Consider the following 17,889-nt stretch of genomic DNA (forward strand, 5'->3'; position numbering starts at 1 on the left):
CATTCAGTGCATACCTGTTGTTCCATACTCTCCACAGCTTTACGCTTCTCCTCTTGCAGTTCTTGCTTTTCTTTCTCTGACTCCATCAGGTTCTTTTCTAGCTGTGCTTGATACTCTGAAGACTCCTTCAGACGAGCTTCAACTGTTGCACGAACTTCCTCTGTCACCTTCATTAAAATCCATAAGAGATCAATATTTTTTCCTTTAAATATGATAGTCTGATATAAACCCAGTGTTTTATTAACAATTTAAAATCAGAATAGCTATTCTCAGCATCTCATTTAGAACAACAACACTGAAGATTTGGAGAACCATGAATAACATTGATTTTTTCCCCCTTCCCCCATTTCCTCTATTCAAAGCTGTAATACCTCATGAAGTACACCCAAAAGGAGTTTAAGGTGACTGCAGTCAAATCTGCAGTAGCCAGGGTATCTCTATTACACACTAGAATCTGTAATATTGTTAAAGCATACCGAGCCACAATGAAATTTTTACAGTAACAGAGACAGTCAGAGAACTTGGATACTAGACAAACAGCACTCCGCTGTCTAGTGACACTTCATTTTTGGTGGACAATAAGAATTCTTTTCCCCAACCTATTTTATTTTGGTATGCTGAGTGACTTGGAAAAAGAGCCTTCATTCTGTATTATCTTGGTGGAGTGTATGAGAGATTGGAAGGTCGTTCTCAAGCTTTTCCCATGAATACCACATACGGAGTGTTCCTTGTTATCAGTAAGGTCATCAGCAATGCAAGAAGGTATGAATTTAACTGCTTTTGATTGAGAGCTACATAATATTTTTAACCATTGATTACAGGGTTATAACAAGCAAGAGTTTTAAAAAGTCCAATCCCCTATTTCGAAGGCAGACGTTGGCAGAATTCAGCTTTGAGTAAAATTTACAATCCAGCATTTTAAAACCATGGTGCAAAAAGGTATAGCGTTTTCATGATTAAAAGCTTTCTAAAATATGGTCTAACTACATTATATTATGTCTTTTAAACTGACCAGCTTTTTTGTAATTCCTTTAAGTCCTACAGACTGTACTGTAGTACAAAAAGAAAAACAAACCACCAAAAAAACCCCAAACCCTTTCATTTTGTTTCTTGTTTTTCTCTGACAAACAATGGTAACTACTTACTTGTTTTTCCTTATTAAGAGATTCCTCTAGACTAAGAACCATGGCTCTGTATTGTTCCACATTACTAGAACTAGTCTTGAGTCTCTCTCTCAGGTCATTAACTTGTTCATCAGCTTGTCTTAGTCGACTTACAAGATCATCCACATTTTCATTTGTACTAGGTTGACCTATAGTATTAGAATACATTCATTAACTGATGAAGTTTAATTCAGTTTTTTAAACCATTGTTCTGTTAAAAACTAAAATCTTGTAACATGAAAAAAAATATCACTGCCACAAAGCTTCTCTAAATTAAATTATCAGCCTTAACACAACAGTGGCTTACAATAAAATTGGCTATTTAAAAATAAGGAACCAGTTCTTTCAAGTAATAAGGGATCCATTAATAAAAGTTTTGCTTTATTTTTCCCCTTTGTCAAAGGATGCTTGGACATGAATTTCACTTTAGTAAATAATCCTGGTTATCATTTGTTTTAATACGCGACTGTAATAATGATGTTTATTATTTAGTGTACTTTCCTCCTAATTCTAAATTATTATGAATTTTACCATTCTACAGACAGAAATATTTAACATAAAGAGAAATTCAATGTAGAAAAACATCTTACCTTTCCCCGGAGCCCTCTGTGATGACTGAGATGTTAACTGAGCCTCCGTATTGTTAAGCTGCTGTTTCAACATCACGGTTTCCTTCTGGGCATTCTTTAAAAGTTCCTTTGTGTTAATGTGACGGTTTGTCTCAGTCTCGAGTTGCCTCTTAAGATCAAGGATATGAACCTGAAAACGCAAGGTTCTTAAAGTTGTAATTATTCACAAATGGCACAAATGTTTGTAAGTTTCACAGATGAAAATCAATGCACTAAGCCATAAAACTGTGGCTTTATTTTCACTGAAATAAGTTTAGGTTATTTATACTTACCTCTTGATTTTTGGTAAGGGAATGTCTTTGTTCCACCTCACTTTCTAGTTTCTTCTTCAGCTGAGATATTTCACGCTCTAGCTTTTCTATCTGATTATTGAGCCTTTGTTTTGTATCTGTCTCAGACTTCTCCAGTATTCCCTGATAAAAGACACAATAATACACAATGCTTACAATACACTTAAGTAATCTATATAATAATTACTGCAGGGAGCAAACAACAGTAGGCAGATAAAGAAAATTACAAAAAGTAGCACTTAAAATCTATGATTTAATAATACTGTTAGTATTGTTAGGGAAAAAAAAATCTATTACACATGCAACGTAATTCCTAGGGTTAAAGCAACCCAAAAGGTCTAGTGCAGAAACAGAATTCCGTCACATGATAAAATGTGCAACCTTAAGTATTTATACTCTGAGAGTCAATATACAATAAAAAATACAAAAGTATAAATACACCCTAACATACTAGAAAACTAAACTACTAAGGCAGCAACTAGTAGATTTTGCTGTTATAAAAATTCATATATAGACTTTTTAATTTAATTTTGGTTCCATGTTTATTTCCATTTTATTGTGAAAACCCTTCTCAACAACTCAAAATTTTCAGGACGTTGCCCAAGTAAATAGCAGAGTATCATATTGTAAGACAGGAGTAACAAATTTGCTTAAACAAGTATCTCAAGTATTTTATGTTCAGTGGCAATTGGAAACAAAAATAATCCCCCAAACCCCCCCACAAAAACAACAACAACAAAATAATTACCCAATCCCATGACTGTTTTATTAGATTTCTAGGGGCATTTATTGAAAACTCTGAAAGACAGACAAAAAACTTGCACATGAGAATAATGCCACATACCTGAATAGCTCTCAAATTAGCAAGCAGCAAGTTCTGTCCTCTTTGTTCAACTAAGAGAGAGTCACGTTGCTGAGTCAAACGCACATCTGACATCTTCAAGATATCTTTCTCTTTTTTCAAGTTTTCTGCTCTCACCTTTAAGACAGCAAACTATTATAAGCACTTTGTTATCAATCCCAAATCTGTCCATTAATCTTATGATTAGTTAATACTAATTAAAAAAAAAAGCTTTAAGATTATAGATTGCAAATCAAAACTCATGCAAATTAAGCCAAGAAGAGTGAGAACACAACAGTGTGACTAATCACATTGTCTTCCTCTGTAAACTGAAACACCCTCGGAGTGTTCTTACATCTTCAAGTAGTACTTGAGGCATTTTGCAGAATGTTACAAGTATATAAACCAAATATACAAGCACACAAGCTTTTACAAATTTAATAGCTAATGCACTCAAAAAGCCACACATTCAAGTTTCTGACAGCTTTCAAGATAGTCATAAGAAAAACTCTAGTCCTAACTTGGAATATTTAGCAGCATAACACACTGTACTACTAACCTCTGCCACTGCCAGTTTTTCATTAGCTCCCCTCAGGTCTTGAGTCATAGTGTTAATTATCTGCTCCTGCTTCTGAGTTGTTGCTGTGAGTTTCTGGTTTCTTTCATGCAGAGATGTTATTTCTCGACGATAGCCTTCAACATTATCCTGCAGCATTTCATAACTTCACAAGGAACAACAAAGCAAAGTATGTTTGCCACATTAAATTGCTTGATCTTAATTGCAAAAAGCATATGTACACAGCTACATTTTGCGCTCTTGTGCATCAGTTTTCACATATGTGGCTCACTCAACTAGAAGACGTATTCTTGATCCTATCTTAACTATTTCCTTTATGTTCTTTAACAGAATAGATAAATACTAAATTGGCAACTCTTCTTAAGGAAATGGTATCAGGCAGTCAACATGATCCCATCAACAAAGAACACGTACATAAGGTAATGAAAAAAAAATAGCTGATTTACCGCTTGGAAGCAAACTCCAGCTGTGTAGATATCTTTGCATTTTGTGACCTCAAGTCCGTGACCTGCTCCTGAAGCTTTTCATTTTGTTCATTCAGCAACTTGTCATTCTCTGCCTTTTCTTTTTTATAGTTCTCAAAAACTTCCTGTAACTGCATCAAAGAACAGACATTAAAGTGCTTACATGAAAAACAAAAAACCCAACCCACAGTGATAGCTTTCTACAACATTTATTGGAAAATATACCTGCTTAAGTGCAGCCTTAGCCTCCAGAGTCTCCACTGACTCAGTCATTGACACTGAAGCAGGAGTTGACATGGCCTGAGGTAAATTTGAGCGCTTTGGAGTAGATGTAAGAGACATCTCCTCTGGTAACATACCTGAAGCTAAGAGGATATTGAAGATAAAGAGGATTTTAAAGGTAGTAACTGAATAAATGCTTGCCAAAGCAGAAGATAACATAACCACGCCAAAACATGGCTAAAACTAATACTGTATTGCTAGAAAAGTCTTGATTTCCTGAGCAATTCATTCTTTACACCTACAGTATGCTACCAGAACACACATAGTCACCACTACACGTCGGTTATTATGTTGCAAAAAGTTATTGTACTGTAAAAATAAAACCACATGCCTAAATCCAAATTCATGGGTTTTCCAGTGAGTAAAGGTAAAAGTTGAATACCGGATTAAGAGAAGTTAGTAGGTACCATTACAGTGCATTACTGAAAACTTGTAACAAATGACTGGGTTTTTTTCCTTCTTCAACGATGCAGAAACATGACTGCTTACCTTGCAAAGGAATGACAGCTCCTGTTGTCTGTGCCAACAATATGCGGAACATATCCCGCTGACGAACTATAGACTCAACAAGCTGCAACTGATGATGACGTGATTCACGCAGTTTTTCTAGCTCATTGAGAGCTTCCTCAAGCTGACTTTGAAGCTCAGAAATTCTGAAACCAACAACAGCTGTTTTCAGTAACATAATCAGCGAGGCATAGTAAGATACCCTTGCATTTTGTGTCCAGTCCTCCAGTTTACATTTATAGAATCTTTGAAAGCTAAGCAACGCTGAGTTTTTTGAGCAAACTTACAGAAATATTGCCCTTTGGGCTTGCCATTTGGTAGATGCCAAAGAAAGCAGACCTCTTTCATGAAAAGCAGAATAGATGCAATTCTATTTATGTAAATAACTTCAAACAGTCATTAGCATGAGCAGAGAATCAGACTAAGAACCTTTAATACAGAATCACATTATCCGTGGGCATTATCCACATACATATATCCAGCTAGTGTATGATAGGAACATTTAAATTTTCTATTCAGCTATGGGGAATGAAAGCTTATCTTTCTTTTCTGAAAACCAGCTCTGTCGTGTGAAATTCACTAAAAACATGGACAAATATTTTTACTTTTTATTTTGATGAGAGGACCTATTACAAGATATGCTGATAAGAGCCATTTTAATCTAAACCTGAAAACAACGTTAATAACAATTTGCCTTTATGAATTACATAGTTGCTCATAAGCATGAGCTTGTATATGCATGTGCACTCAATCAGAAGCAAAAATCTGAAAAGTATTTGAATAAATCCCTGTTACTACATAGTACAAACAGTTTACTAGAAGAGATAACTTACTTAGATGATGTTGTTTCTTGCTCCTCTTTTTCTTTAGCCTCTCCCAGTTCCCTAAGAGCCACTAAGAGACGCTGATTCTGCTGCTGAAGTTCTTCAATATTTCTGTAAGAGACTAGATGTTGAGATATCACTTCAGAAGAGCTACTGATGTCAGCAGAACTCACTTCTTCATCACGGATCACATGATTGCCTCTAGCTTCCTCAAGTTCCATTAAAAGCACACGAATCTGAAAGAGAATATTCTAGCGTAAGACTTGCACAGACTTGAAAGTTCACTCTGAAAAACAATATATTAGATACAAAGTACTTAAAAATTAAGTATTTTTTCCTACAATATAAAAACTATTACAGTCGATAAATCCTTGTAAGATAATTATATTATGCAAAAACCAGCTCAGCAAAATGAAACCATATCGAGATCAGAAGTGGACAGTCTGTGCTCAGTTCTGCATATATCCCAAAACATTCCCATCAAACAAAGAAGTTACATATTATATATATACATACACACACACTCACATTTTCCATGTCAAATGTTTAACAGTATTATCTTAAAGCAGCATTGTTTATTGCATTTTTCATCGCTTACTACAATTTTGTAAGCAGAAATGTAAATGCCATGTTGTCCTAAGGAGAAGCTTTTAACATCCCTAAGGCTTTTATGACAACCAAACTCTACATAACTTTGGCTGAGCAAAACTTCCAAGTAAACTTCAGAAATTCAGCAAAACGTTAATACATAAATTCCAATAGTACATTTTAACTAGAGCAACATTTGTTCTACCTGCTGTGAAAGATCTTTTACTTGTATTTCCAGTCTCTGGTTTTCTCTTCCAAGCAGAGAGGCATGCTTATTGGCTTTATCAGCATCCTCCTGCAATCGCTGGATTTCCTGCGAGCATAGGAACATTAAGAAACACATAGCAATTTTGCTTAAACACATTCTTTTTCAGTACGAAAATATCAGAGACATGTCTTGTGATTCAAACTGTGCTTTACTACATTAAACTAAATTCTACAGATTTAGGATTCAAAAGCCACGCTCTTTTATGCTGTATTAGTGTATGTATTAAAATTAATGGCAAGCAAACACTGAAGTCCGATTTTATTTCTTTGGATGGACAAATGCTAATCTTTGCTCATAAGGAATTCTACGTTCCCAGAAAATCAGGGATTTTAAGTCACCATATTTAAGCCTTCACTATAAAAAACTCTGAAAAAATGTTGGGTTTGTGAAATACTTTGTACAGCCTAATAAATCGCAAGCTAGAAAGTTCAACAGATTTTTTCAACAACAGAAGTTGATTAAAAGATCTATTTTATACATATACTAACAGCTATTAAGAAATTTAAAAAATCATTTTTCCCCATAGTTTTACAAGGTCCTTTTTTTTTATACTGACCTTCATAGCTTGTTCAAGCTTTGCAGACAGACTAGCAACAGCTTTTTGGGAACGCTCAAATTCTTCACGCTGACGTTTTAAGATTGGTGCTTTAGCTTCTACTTCCTGCACTATTTCATCCAAATATTTATTGATTCTCTTATTCTCCAGCTTTTCCAAAAGCAACTGATCCTGAGTTTCTACATAAGCATTGTACAGCTGCAACAAAAAGAGTTTTGGGTTGATTTCTTTGTTGTTGTTGTTGTGGTTTGTTTTTGATATATCTGCACAGACCTCTTTAAAAAAAAAAGGCCGCTCATAATTACAGTTTATACCTTACAGCAGTATAATTTCATACAGCTCTAAAACTAGTTAATTCAGAAAAACAAGTTGGACTTTCAAAACTATGTGTTTTTAGGACTCATACCAGGGCAAAGCAGTTATCCATATTAATTTTAAAATGGCAAGTTTTTATAGTGAAATAGTATGCAATAAAAAAAAATCTATATAAAAGGGACAAATCTTGGGCAAGTTTAAAAGACTAGAAATATCAAAACTTGTATCACAAAAGAAAACAGCAAGCACAGAAGTATTTTAACATCTAGACAGAATGACAGACAAAATGAAAATACAAATTTCATAAACAGAACTGCAAAAAAAACCTCTAAAGCATGTCTGACTTGTCATTATGTTATTTTTTCTGCAAGTAAAAGCCAAATGCACAGCAGCACAGATTAAAACAAACATGCAAATAAGAAAAAAGAAAGGCTCCTGCCAAAAACACATACAGAAAATAAGTTTACATGCACGTATTTCAGAAAAATAACTTAAAGACCCTACAAATATTTTGATATACTGAAGAAAAACTGTAAGGTATGTTGAAAAATATCCCAGTGACTTAGCTAGTAAAGTCTGCCTCAAACAAAAAGATTTCATTGACTTCAGTCAGGCATTACATTAAATCCAAAATAGTAAATGAAATCTGCTACCTTGCATTACTAGCATATCTCTACTGGCATTATAAGGGCCTTGAAATTGAAGAGTTTCTTCTCACTTACCTCAGTTAATTTCATTCCAGGCTTGACTACTTTAGCTACTGCTGCAGCAGTGGGAGACATAGCTGCCAGTTCCTCCTCAGATAATATGGCTCCTGAAGACATAATGCCAATTACTATTAAAAAGCTGTAATAATTCCCATAATAAATAACTGTTATTAATATAAAGAATATCTTCATACACCTTTGTGCTTTATAATTACTGTATTTCAAATTATTATTTTAAGCCTTTAAAAGTTACTCGTTTAAGAGTTTTCTGTAACCTGTATTATACATACACATGTGCAAGTTACTGGTATTATATAAAATATTCCATGTCATAGGTTATCAACATCTCTGACTAGTCTGAAATGCTTAAAAGATTTTGCTATTAGACTGTTAAACTTTAGATCATTTCTGAACATAAGCAATTGAAACAGCTGGAGCAAAGCTGAACATAAGATTTCTTAGCAAACTGCCAGAAGTTTGGAGTGGCAGAACACTGGTTTACTTTCATTAAATTAAATCGACACAGCAATTTAGCAAATATACTTCATGCCTCTGTTCCTTCCTCCTCTGCTCTCTTTCCTTTAGAAATCACTTACATGAAGCAAACAATTATTTTCCACAAAAAGCAAACAAAAAAAAAACCACCAAAAAAAAAACCAACCAAAACCCAAAAAAAACCACTGAGCAAGACTTAATGTTAAATGTAAATTTAAGGAGAGCGCTTTGTCTGTTGCCTTCTTTTTTTCTTTTTTTTAAAGAGGAAGATAATTATAGTTTATCATTCTTATTACCTGATGATTCAGCCTTAAGGTATTTCCTTTTTCTTTTAAAAGGTAAGCCAGATTAACAAAAGAACTTCCAAAAAACATTTAAATAGAAATGCACTTTTGTGGCAGAGGAAAAAAAAGAAAGTATTTTCATATATATATATATCTATATAAACACAGACACACGAAAAACTCTTAGAATCCATGATTAGAAATGACTACAGATGAATTAAGATTAATGCATTTACTTCCTATAGAAATTCAGCAGAGTATTCTCATTAATTTTTACTGTAAGGGTGGTGAGGCACTGGAATGGGTTGGCCAAGGAATCTGTGAATGCTCCACCCCTGGTGGTGCCCAAGGCCAGGATGGACAGAGCCTTGGATGACATGGTTTAGTGTGAGGTGTCCCTGCCCATGGCAGGGGGGTTGGAACCACATGATCTTAAGGGCCTTTCCAACCCTAACTATTTTATGATTCTATGATTCTATGAAACATGATATAAAGATTTTACTTCCCAGTGTTATCCCTACCTTTACGCTTTGTAGCAGACAGTAAATCATTAGCATTCTCCAGCTCCTTTTCCAGTTTACTGATCTTCTCTCTCAGTTCTTTTTCCATTACAGCTTTTGACTCTTCCACCTCAGCCAAATGCTCCTGAGTAGCTTTATTTGCTAAAATTAAATCAGACAAGCAGTTTGCTGTGTTGCGGTTGTTTTTAATTTTTTCTTTTAAAACGATCAAAATGTACACATGTACCTTAAATTTTATTTTAACTTTATATGATCTGTAGCACATGCTGATAAGAAAACTCAGTAACACGACAGAAGCATGAACTGCTGCCTATCACCTTTGTTTAGAAAAGGGCTAAAATATAAACTGTCCTTTTATCAGTGAAAAGGAATCTAAAAGAGGAAACTAAAATGAAGACATATCTTGCAAAATTAGATCCTCTCATCCGATTCCAAAGTAAAATTCCAGTTAACGTTTGAAAATAGTTCCCCCACACTCCTCTCCGAATACATTCAACTAGTCACATAAATTTTTGTTACAAAGTGACACTGACCACCCCAAAAGGCCAATGAAATTCCTTTCGCAAATGCATCAGGTAGTTACAAAGAAGCACAACTGTTCTGTTTCATTTGCCATTTCTCACTCATGGCTTACCTTCACCTGCTTCCTTCAGGAGCTTGTGCAGCTCTTCTACTGCTCCTGTCAGTTCATTGCTCTTTGCCTCTGAGTCATCAGCAGCACTCTAAATAGAAGCATTTTATTTAACCTTCAGTACATATCAATAGTGACTATATTTTTATAAGAAAGCTCAAACTGACTAAAAGTCATAAAAAAGCAGGGGTTTTTGAGTGAAACACTGAAAGATTCACCTAAATTGGACAATTCTCTTTCCACTCAGATTCAGTCTCACTTGGATGCAAGCTGCCCATCTGAGAGTAAGAAGTATCAGGTATTGATTTGCTATGAGAAATCCAAATAAAATGTATGCCTTTTAGCTGCTTCATAGCTGGTACTGGCTTTGTTCTTTCTCTCAATTAAGCAAATTTGGAGAAATATTGAGTCCATGACTTTGATGAATCTGAAAAATTTGGTATTTTTAGGGAATCTTGTACAAACAGTTCAAGTTTTTTTTGCTTCCAGTCAGAGATCTCACAAATGCAATACTTCAGCAATTCTTGCAAGTTCATCAGAAGTAACTGAAATAAAGTTGATTCAACTTTTGCCAATCTCCAAAATCTCAGATTAAGTTCCCACGGAAGGGCACTCAGTCTCAATGCCTTTAGTATCAGGTCAGACAAATGTCAGCAGTTAAAAGTATATAGCAAACTGTATGTTAAGCAGAAGACAAACCCTTAAAATCAGTGATTCTAAATCTCCCCCCAAAATCCTCAACAACCACCATAACAAGAACGAATTAAGTGATAACACGTTATGCTCCACAAAAGTAAGCTATTGACATACTGTTCAATGAAGGGACATCAGTTTACTAAAGTATTAATTTTGATCTCAGAATTAAACAGGGTAGAATATTTATGTGGGTATCTAAGCAAAAACAGCCAGGCAACAAAACTCATTAACCTATGAATCTAGTATGTGTAAAATGAAAAGCATTAGGTGTCCTCTTTAGCTGACTTTTTCTTAGTCAATATGCTACAAGGTATTTTCTTTGAGCTGACAAAACTAACAAAAATTATCTGTTTACATGGTGCTTGTTTGCCACAATAAATGACATTCAGCTGTGCCATAATCAGGCCACTAATACCTGCAGTGTTTTTGAAATCAACTTCCACTAACCAAATTCAGAAAAACCTCTTTCATAGTTGTATTTTACATACAAACCTTTATCACCCAATACAACGTAAGACACAATCACATGAATACGTCTAGCCTCAAAACAGTCACTATTGTAACCCGATTCTGCTTAATATACAAAATGATCCAAGCAATGCAAGATTTCAAATACTGCCTAAGAGTGGCAAAGAAAAAATCTTGTATGTTTCACAACGTTTTGCAATGTCTTCCCCACATCCACACTTTGTGGGTAAGAAAACCCAACAAAACCAAAATTGACCTGCATTACACTAAATGCTATGATTCAGTGCCAAGTATTAGTAATAACACACTTAGAATCGATAAACTCACCTTATACAAATTGGACAATTTTATATGGGCATTCAGTTCACTGTGAAATCTTTCCTCCATACCAGCTTGCTGTTCTTTTGCCTAGTAAATTAGAGACAGGGTGGGTGAGCATTCAACTCTATTTCACACATTTTGATTTGTAATTTGTATAAGCAACTGTAATGCTGTTCCACATATATTTCAAGTTGTCTTACCTCCTTCAGTTTATTCAAAAGGTCTTCCACTTGCTTCTGAAGATTTTCCTGTGACTGTTTTAAGCTGTTTACCTGCTCTTCCATTCTGGAAACCTGTTCAAAGAATAAATGAGAACATTGTGTATAAGCTTGTCTTTCCAGTCCAGTTTGTTTTGGAAATTGCCCATCTCATTGCTTTTTACTTAAAAAAAAGAAACAAACCAAACCAAAAGCAACAACAACAACGAAAAAACAACAAACAAACAAAAACCAACAAAACCCAAACATGTTCCAGAAAGAAATTAAATCCTTACATTTTCTAACAGAACTTGCCCCCATGCATTCAGTTAAAACTAAAAACGAGAATTCCCAAATTGCTCCAATTGTGCATAACCAAATAAAGCCATGAGCCTCAGTGGAGCTGAAGTGCCACAGAAAATCTGCCCAATTGCCAGTTGTTAAAGAAACTGCTTAGGTACCCAAACAGAATCTCACTGAAGCGGAGTATTTTCAAAACTCAGCCATTGACTCTGCCATGTGTTTTTTTGTAGGAAAACAAAAATACCATCTTCCCACTCTGCAAAGAATGTTGAGCCAGATCTTTCTGCTCCTGTATTCCTGTACATTTTAACAGCATTATACCTTTATATAGCTTTGTTATCAGCAACTCCAAAATTTCTAGCTTATAATTAAAATCTTTGACTATTCTACTCTAGATAATGGTAACTATACATATTCCTTAAAAATTACAAGCTGAAAGAAAGAACATCTCCCTATTAACTACACAACATACTTTTTTTACTCAAGTTGAAGTACTCAGGTTTGTTTAATACAGTTAATCAGGAGCTGTAATTTCTAAGAAATGACAAAAGCACTCAGTAATTACACTACCTCCTCCTTCTTGTTCTCCAGATTACATTTAAGTTCCAAGATTTCATTGCCTTTCTCCCTGGCAGTATGTAGAAGTTCCTCTGTTTTGGCTTGCAACTGAGTATTCAGCCATGCATTCTGATTCTGTAGATGTTCTTTTTCTTGCTCCAACCTTTTCTCACGGTACTAAAAAGAAAATTGTATAGTGTAATTGTATCATTTCCACAGAAAATAAGCAGCTAATCAAAGAACTATGATCAGAGTAGGAGTAGCAAAAATGTACTGTAATATGCTAAATATCACAAAATGACAGGCAGTGTTCCTTATTATATTGGTAATACTAACTTACAAGTCTAAAACTACAAGAATTTCTTGAAGCTTGAGCTAGTTTTCTCAAAGTTTACATTAGGTGGGAACTACACTAATATCTAGATAGAGGAAACAAATTAAGGTATCAAAGCCTTCCTCCTCTTTTCTCGTTTCCTCCTCACTTTCAGCTATTTATAGTTTCTTCTGACAACAGAGAAATTCTGCAGGTTCACAAATAATTACTTTTCTCCTTTCTACCTGCCTTCATGGACCTGGAGTCCTTCCTAGTGGATAGCAGGAGCCATCATTGCCATCCATGAGGCTTGGATAGGCCTGCCCAACTTGATGCCCCTTTGCTTTCTACAAATATGTCTCTCTTCCAGACAGTCACCAGTTTCATAATAAAATGTTATAAATAACAGGAGTGCACTCAACCTACTTTCAAACTCAATAATGAGAAAATTAGGATTATGTCACACAAACAACTACTTATTAGAACATTAACATGTACAGTGCATGTAAAGGACTACTCACCTTCATGGAAACATCTGATGTTTGAAGTTCATCCAACTTCAACTGAAGTTTCACCTTTTCTGTGTTTGTTTCTGTAAGCTTTTCATTTAAGCGTTTAACATCCTCTGGAAGAAGGAGGAACGAAATCAGCGTTAAAAAGAGCTAATTATGTAACAGTTTTACTTACTCGGTTTATCCAAATTGTAAAGAATGAGAACAGGCAACCCATAATGCATACTGTGCAGTAAGATATTGTAAAATGTATGTTTTTTTCCCTATAAAACCAAGCATCAAACTGCTGTGTTTTTCTACAATTAGCATGGTGATTCCCTTTCTTGTTTCCCCTTCTCTAAATACTGTTTTCTTTCCATTATTTGGGACTGCCTATACAAACTGGGTACTCCATATCAGTCCAACTGTCTTGTATTTAGCAAACCCATGTGAATTATTTTGTTAATATGTTCTTGGCTATACCATTTAAATGTTCAACCTCTTGAGATCGTCTTTCACTTGTTCGAACCAAATCTCTCTTTTCAGCTTCCAGTTCTTCTTTTTCTCTACTTAAATGGCTCTGAAAAAAAAATGCAAAGAGCAATAAAAAGCATGATCGGCTTTCATAACAGTTTATAGTCACTATTTATACTTACCATCACAAAGAAGTATGCTAAACCACAGTAAGTTACCCCAATCACTGAAAAACAGGATAAATGGCTTTTATAGTCGGCAGCTCTATCAGTCTAAACTATAAATTCTGAAAGCATGGCTGTTTCCATTTTTTCTTTCATGTTGGGCTATGTAATTCAAACAAATGCAGGTTAATGTACCTCTTTCTTCTAGCGCCTAATAGCCAAAACATTTTAATTAATGAGGGCTTTTTTCCCCATAAATCACCAATACTGATATCCAGCTGCCCCTTTGTGCTTAAATGTGAAATGCCACTATCAAAGCATGAGAGAATACCACTAGTAAAGATGAGAGAAGTAACACACAGATTTCAGGACCAGCATACTGAATAGGCACTTTTCATGCCTTTGCTTTTTAATTGGCTTAGAGAGATCAAGACTACCACAAGACTCGCTCTGGTTCTACCTGTATTTGAATGAAAATTGGAATGAAAATCGTTTAACTTAGAGCAGATGAAACAAACTGAAGGCTTAACAGAAATCCAAAACAAGCAACAGGAACTGTTCAAAACTGCATCTAATTTTAATATTCTTCGAAAGACAGCTTTGACAGTTAAGACTCAACTGAAATTCAATCAGCCATTGGAATAATCTTCCCAGGGAAGTGGTGGATTCCCAACGTTGGAAACTTTTAAGATTCAGCTGGACAGGGTGCTGGGCCACCTTGTCTAGACTGCGCTTTTGCCAAGAAAGGTTGGACCAGATGACCCCTGAGGTCCTTCCAACCCAGTAATCTACGATTCTATGGAAAAGTTTTACTTTAAAAAAGATAACAGAGTAACCAAGGAATGAGTACATGTAAAAAAAAGTCAGTATAAAAATCAAATAAAAGTCAATAGTCTTGAATCATACTACTGTCTCTGCTTTCTAATGTGCCAATACAAACCACTTCAGTTAGGCCCACATAAGCCCCTCTGAGGAAGCAATCACATCAGTCTTCTCATTGGGTACAAATCAATCTAATAGTAATGTTTTCACTTCCTGCTCTAAAATTAGTGTTCTGCTGGATAAGTCAGCTGAAGTTTCTCATCCTGCAACCCCATGACTTTTAAGCATAAAGCAACTGTGCCAGAGCATGGGAAAGGATGGAGAAAAAAACCAGAGCTCTTCTTTACATCACTGTTCAGTTTTTGAGGTTTGGTTAAAGTCACTTCAACATGTTTCAGAGAGAATGAAACAATCTATCCAAACTGAAATAAAAGCATCTGCTCCGACATATGTTCACCTGTAATTCATTCATCTAAAACACCAGCATTTACTTCAAAAAAGCCCCAAAATTTTCTTGTACACACAGCCGTGTAAATATGTACATCACTGATACAGATACATCCACTTTGGAAACTGATACTGCAATGACACAGGTGAACCCAAGTCTTTCAATTTATTGTCAAATTCTTCCAGTACCTGAATGGCTGCATTACGATCCTGAGCAGCTTCAAGCTCTTTATTTTTCTCATTCAGTAACTTCAACTGTTCATCTGTTGGGTAAAAATATAAGGTAGTGAGGGATCCCCACTGTAACATAATAACAGAATTCACTCTCCAAATGCGATATAAGCCGAAACTTCCATTAACATTAAAAACACTTCGCTATGGATGGACTAGTTAGTACTAAGGAAATTCTGAGAGCAGAAGCATTTATTGTGAAGATCAATACACAACCCACTGTACTACTATTACTACAAAGAAACGAAAGCAAGGGTGCTTTTTTTCCATTAGAATAAAAATCCTGTTAAAGAAAACAACAAAACACAAAAGCAAAACATCACTCTACTTGCTGAAATAAAAAATAGTTTTGGATGGATTTTCAACTCCTATTTAAAACCTAAGGCATTTCAACACAACACTGGACTAAAGAATGGATCTCCTGGACAATATGAAGGATGTGCATTATACTTACGAAGTTTTTTAAGCTCCTCACGCAGAGTTTGACATTCTTGTGTCCCATTTACAAGCCTCTCCTGACTTTGAGCCAGGCGCTTTTCTACTTCAAAGTACTGTTGTTCTGCAAAATAACATTGTTACCTCATTATTAATAAACATCTTTAATAAAGAATGGTATTTATAAAGAATACATCTAAAAATAATAAGACTACGGTAGAAATGAAGAAAAAAGTACTTTTGAAGGCAAAAAGATGCATTTTCACATTTTTCACAATTTAACATTGCTCAAAATACTTTGTTAGCATGGAAAGTGATATATTTCCAGAAATGATCCATAAAAAAATAACCTAATTAATTTTAATAGTTCTTTAACATTCTTGATGTAGCTAGAGAATGCTGTATCATCACAATTATGCAGTGTGATCTCATCGACATAAAACTTTTTCACTCTAGTGTATTTCTATACACATAAAATAGAATCCAGACAAACCCAGGTGGCAAGGGATTTGATTTTAAAAAATTCTTAATTAACACATGTTAAAACAAACTCTTGTGCTCTGTGCTGCATATCCCATAGCACTGAAAAAAAATCCCAACAAACACAGATCTAAATTTTGGTTATCTGAAACAGTAACTGAATCATTGAGCTTAAATGTAAAGTACATAGTGAAAGAAGAACCAATATCTCTCTTGGGCATAATGGAATTCTAAGGAAGTACTGAGGGATTTTTATTTCTTATACTTCCTATCATATCTTTGAATTTGAAATCATAGAATCATAGAATCATAGAATAGTTAGGGTTGGAAAGGACCTTAAGATCATCAAGTTCCGATCCCCCTGCCATGGGCAGGGACACCTCACACTAAACCATCTCAGCCAAGGCTTCGTCCAACCTGGCCTTGAACACTGCCAGGGATGGAGCATTCACAGCCTCCCTGGGCAATCCATTCCAGTGCCTCACCACCCTCACAGGAAAGAATTTCCTCCTTATATCCAATCTAAACTTCCCCTGTTTAAGTTTTAACCCGTTACCCCTTGTCCTGTCACTACAGCCCCTAATGAAGGGTCCCTCCCCAGCATCCCTACAGGCCCCCTTCAGATACTGGAAGGCTGCTATGAGGTCTCCACGCAGCCTTCTCTTCTCCAGGCTGAACAGCCCCAACTTTCTCAGCCTATCTTCATACGGGATGTGCTCCAGTCCCCTGATCATCCTCATGGCCCTTCTCCGGACTTGTTCCAACAGTTCCATGTCCTTTTTATGCTGACGACACCAGAACTGCACACAATACTCCAGGTGAGGTCTCACAAGAGCAGAGTAGAGGGGCAGGATCACCTCCTTCGACCTGCTGGTCACGCTCCTTTTGATGCAGCCCAGGATACAGTTGGCTTTCTGGGCTGTGAGTGCACACTGCTGGCTCATGTTCATTTTCTCATTGACCAACACCCTCAAGTCCTTCTCTGCAGGGCTGCTCTGAATCTCTTCTCTGCCCAACCTGTAGCTGTGCCTGGGATTGCTCCGAACCAGGTGCAGGACCTTGCACTTGGCATGGTTAAACTTCATGAGGTTGGCTTCAGCCCACCTCACAAGCATGTCAAGGTCCCTCTGGATGGCATTCCTTCCCTCCAGCATATCAACTGAACCACACAGCTTGGTGTCATCAGCAAACTTGCTGAGGGCGCACTCAATCCCACTGTCCATGTCAGCGACAAAGACGCTGAACAAGACCGGTCCCAACACCGATCCCTGAGGGACACCACTCGTTACTGGTCTCCATCTGGACATTGAGCCATTGACCACAACTCTTTGTGTGAGGCCATCCAGCCAGTTCTTTATCCACCGAGTGGTCCATCCGTCAAATTGATGTCACTCCAATTTAGAGACAAGGATGTTGTGTGGGACAGTGTCGAACGCTTTACACAAGTCCAGGTAGATGGTGTCAGTTGCTCTACCCCTGTCCATCAGTTCTGTAGCCCCATCATAGAAGGCCACCAAATTGGTCAGGCAGGATTTCCCCTTAGTGAA

The 17,889-nt window shown here is 36.1% G+C and overlaps 1 protein-coding gene across 3 annotated transcripts in view; it reads right to left on the reverse strand.

The window, feature by feature from the left end:
• TPR (translocated promoter region, nuclear basket protein) overlaps window positions 1–17,889 on the reverse strand; it is a 41,650-nt gene that overhangs the window by 21,820 nt on the left and 1,941 nt on the right. For all 3 annotated transcript variants that reach the window (XM_057427418.1, XM_057427417.1, XM_057427416.1), the window contains exons 2-23: window positions 15,882–15,986; window positions 15,386–15,459; window positions 13,773–13,869; window positions 13,320–13,423; window positions 12,498–12,662; window positions 11,628–11,720; window positions 11,434–11,514; window positions 9,946–10,033; window positions 9,312–9,452; window positions 8,027–8,118; window positions 6,990–7,187; window positions 6,371–6,478; window positions 5,587–5,813; window positions 4,736–4,899; window positions 4,190–4,329; window positions 3,947–4,095; window positions 3,483–3,645; window positions 2,927–3,061; window positions 2,065–2,205; window positions 1,754–1,922; window positions 1,146–1,312; window positions 15–167 (exon numbers count right to left, since the gene is read on the reverse strand). In XM_057427418.1, coding sequence (XP_057283401.1) covers window positions 15–167; window positions 1,146–1,312; window positions 1,754–1,922; window positions 2,065–2,205; window positions 2,927–3,061; window positions 3,483–3,645; window positions 3,947–4,095; window positions 4,190–4,329; window positions 4,736–4,899; window positions 5,587–5,813; window positions 6,371–6,478; window positions 6,990–7,187; window positions 8,027–8,118; window positions 9,312–9,452; window positions 9,946–10,033; window positions 11,434–11,514; window positions 11,628–11,720; window positions 12,498–12,662; window positions 13,320–13,423; window positions 13,773–13,869; window positions 15,386–15,459; window positions 15,882–15,986 — 2,954 coding nt within the window. The remainder of the gene's footprint in view (window positions 1–14; window positions 168–1,145; window positions 1,313–1,753; window positions 1,923–2,064; window positions 2,206–2,926; window positions 3,062–3,482; window positions 3,646–3,946; window positions 4,096–4,189; window positions 4,330–4,735; window positions 4,900–5,586; window positions 5,814–6,370; window positions 6,479–6,989; window positions 7,188–8,026; window positions 8,119–9,311; window positions 9,453–9,945; window positions 10,034–11,433; window positions 11,515–11,627; window positions 11,721–12,497; window positions 12,663–13,319; window positions 13,424–13,772; window positions 13,870–15,385; window positions 15,460–15,881; window positions 15,987–17,889) is intronic.

This window comes from Pezoporus wallicus, unplaced genomic scaffold (assembly GCF_028554395.1).
Source record: "Pezoporus wallicus isolate ANWC-B61680 ecotype Strahan unplaced genomic scaffold, APGP_CSIRO_Pwel_v1 scaffold_7107, whole genome shotgun sequence".
Lineage (NCBI taxonomy): Eukaryota > Metazoa > Chordata > Aves > Psittaciformes > Psittacidae > Pezoporus > Pezoporus wallicus.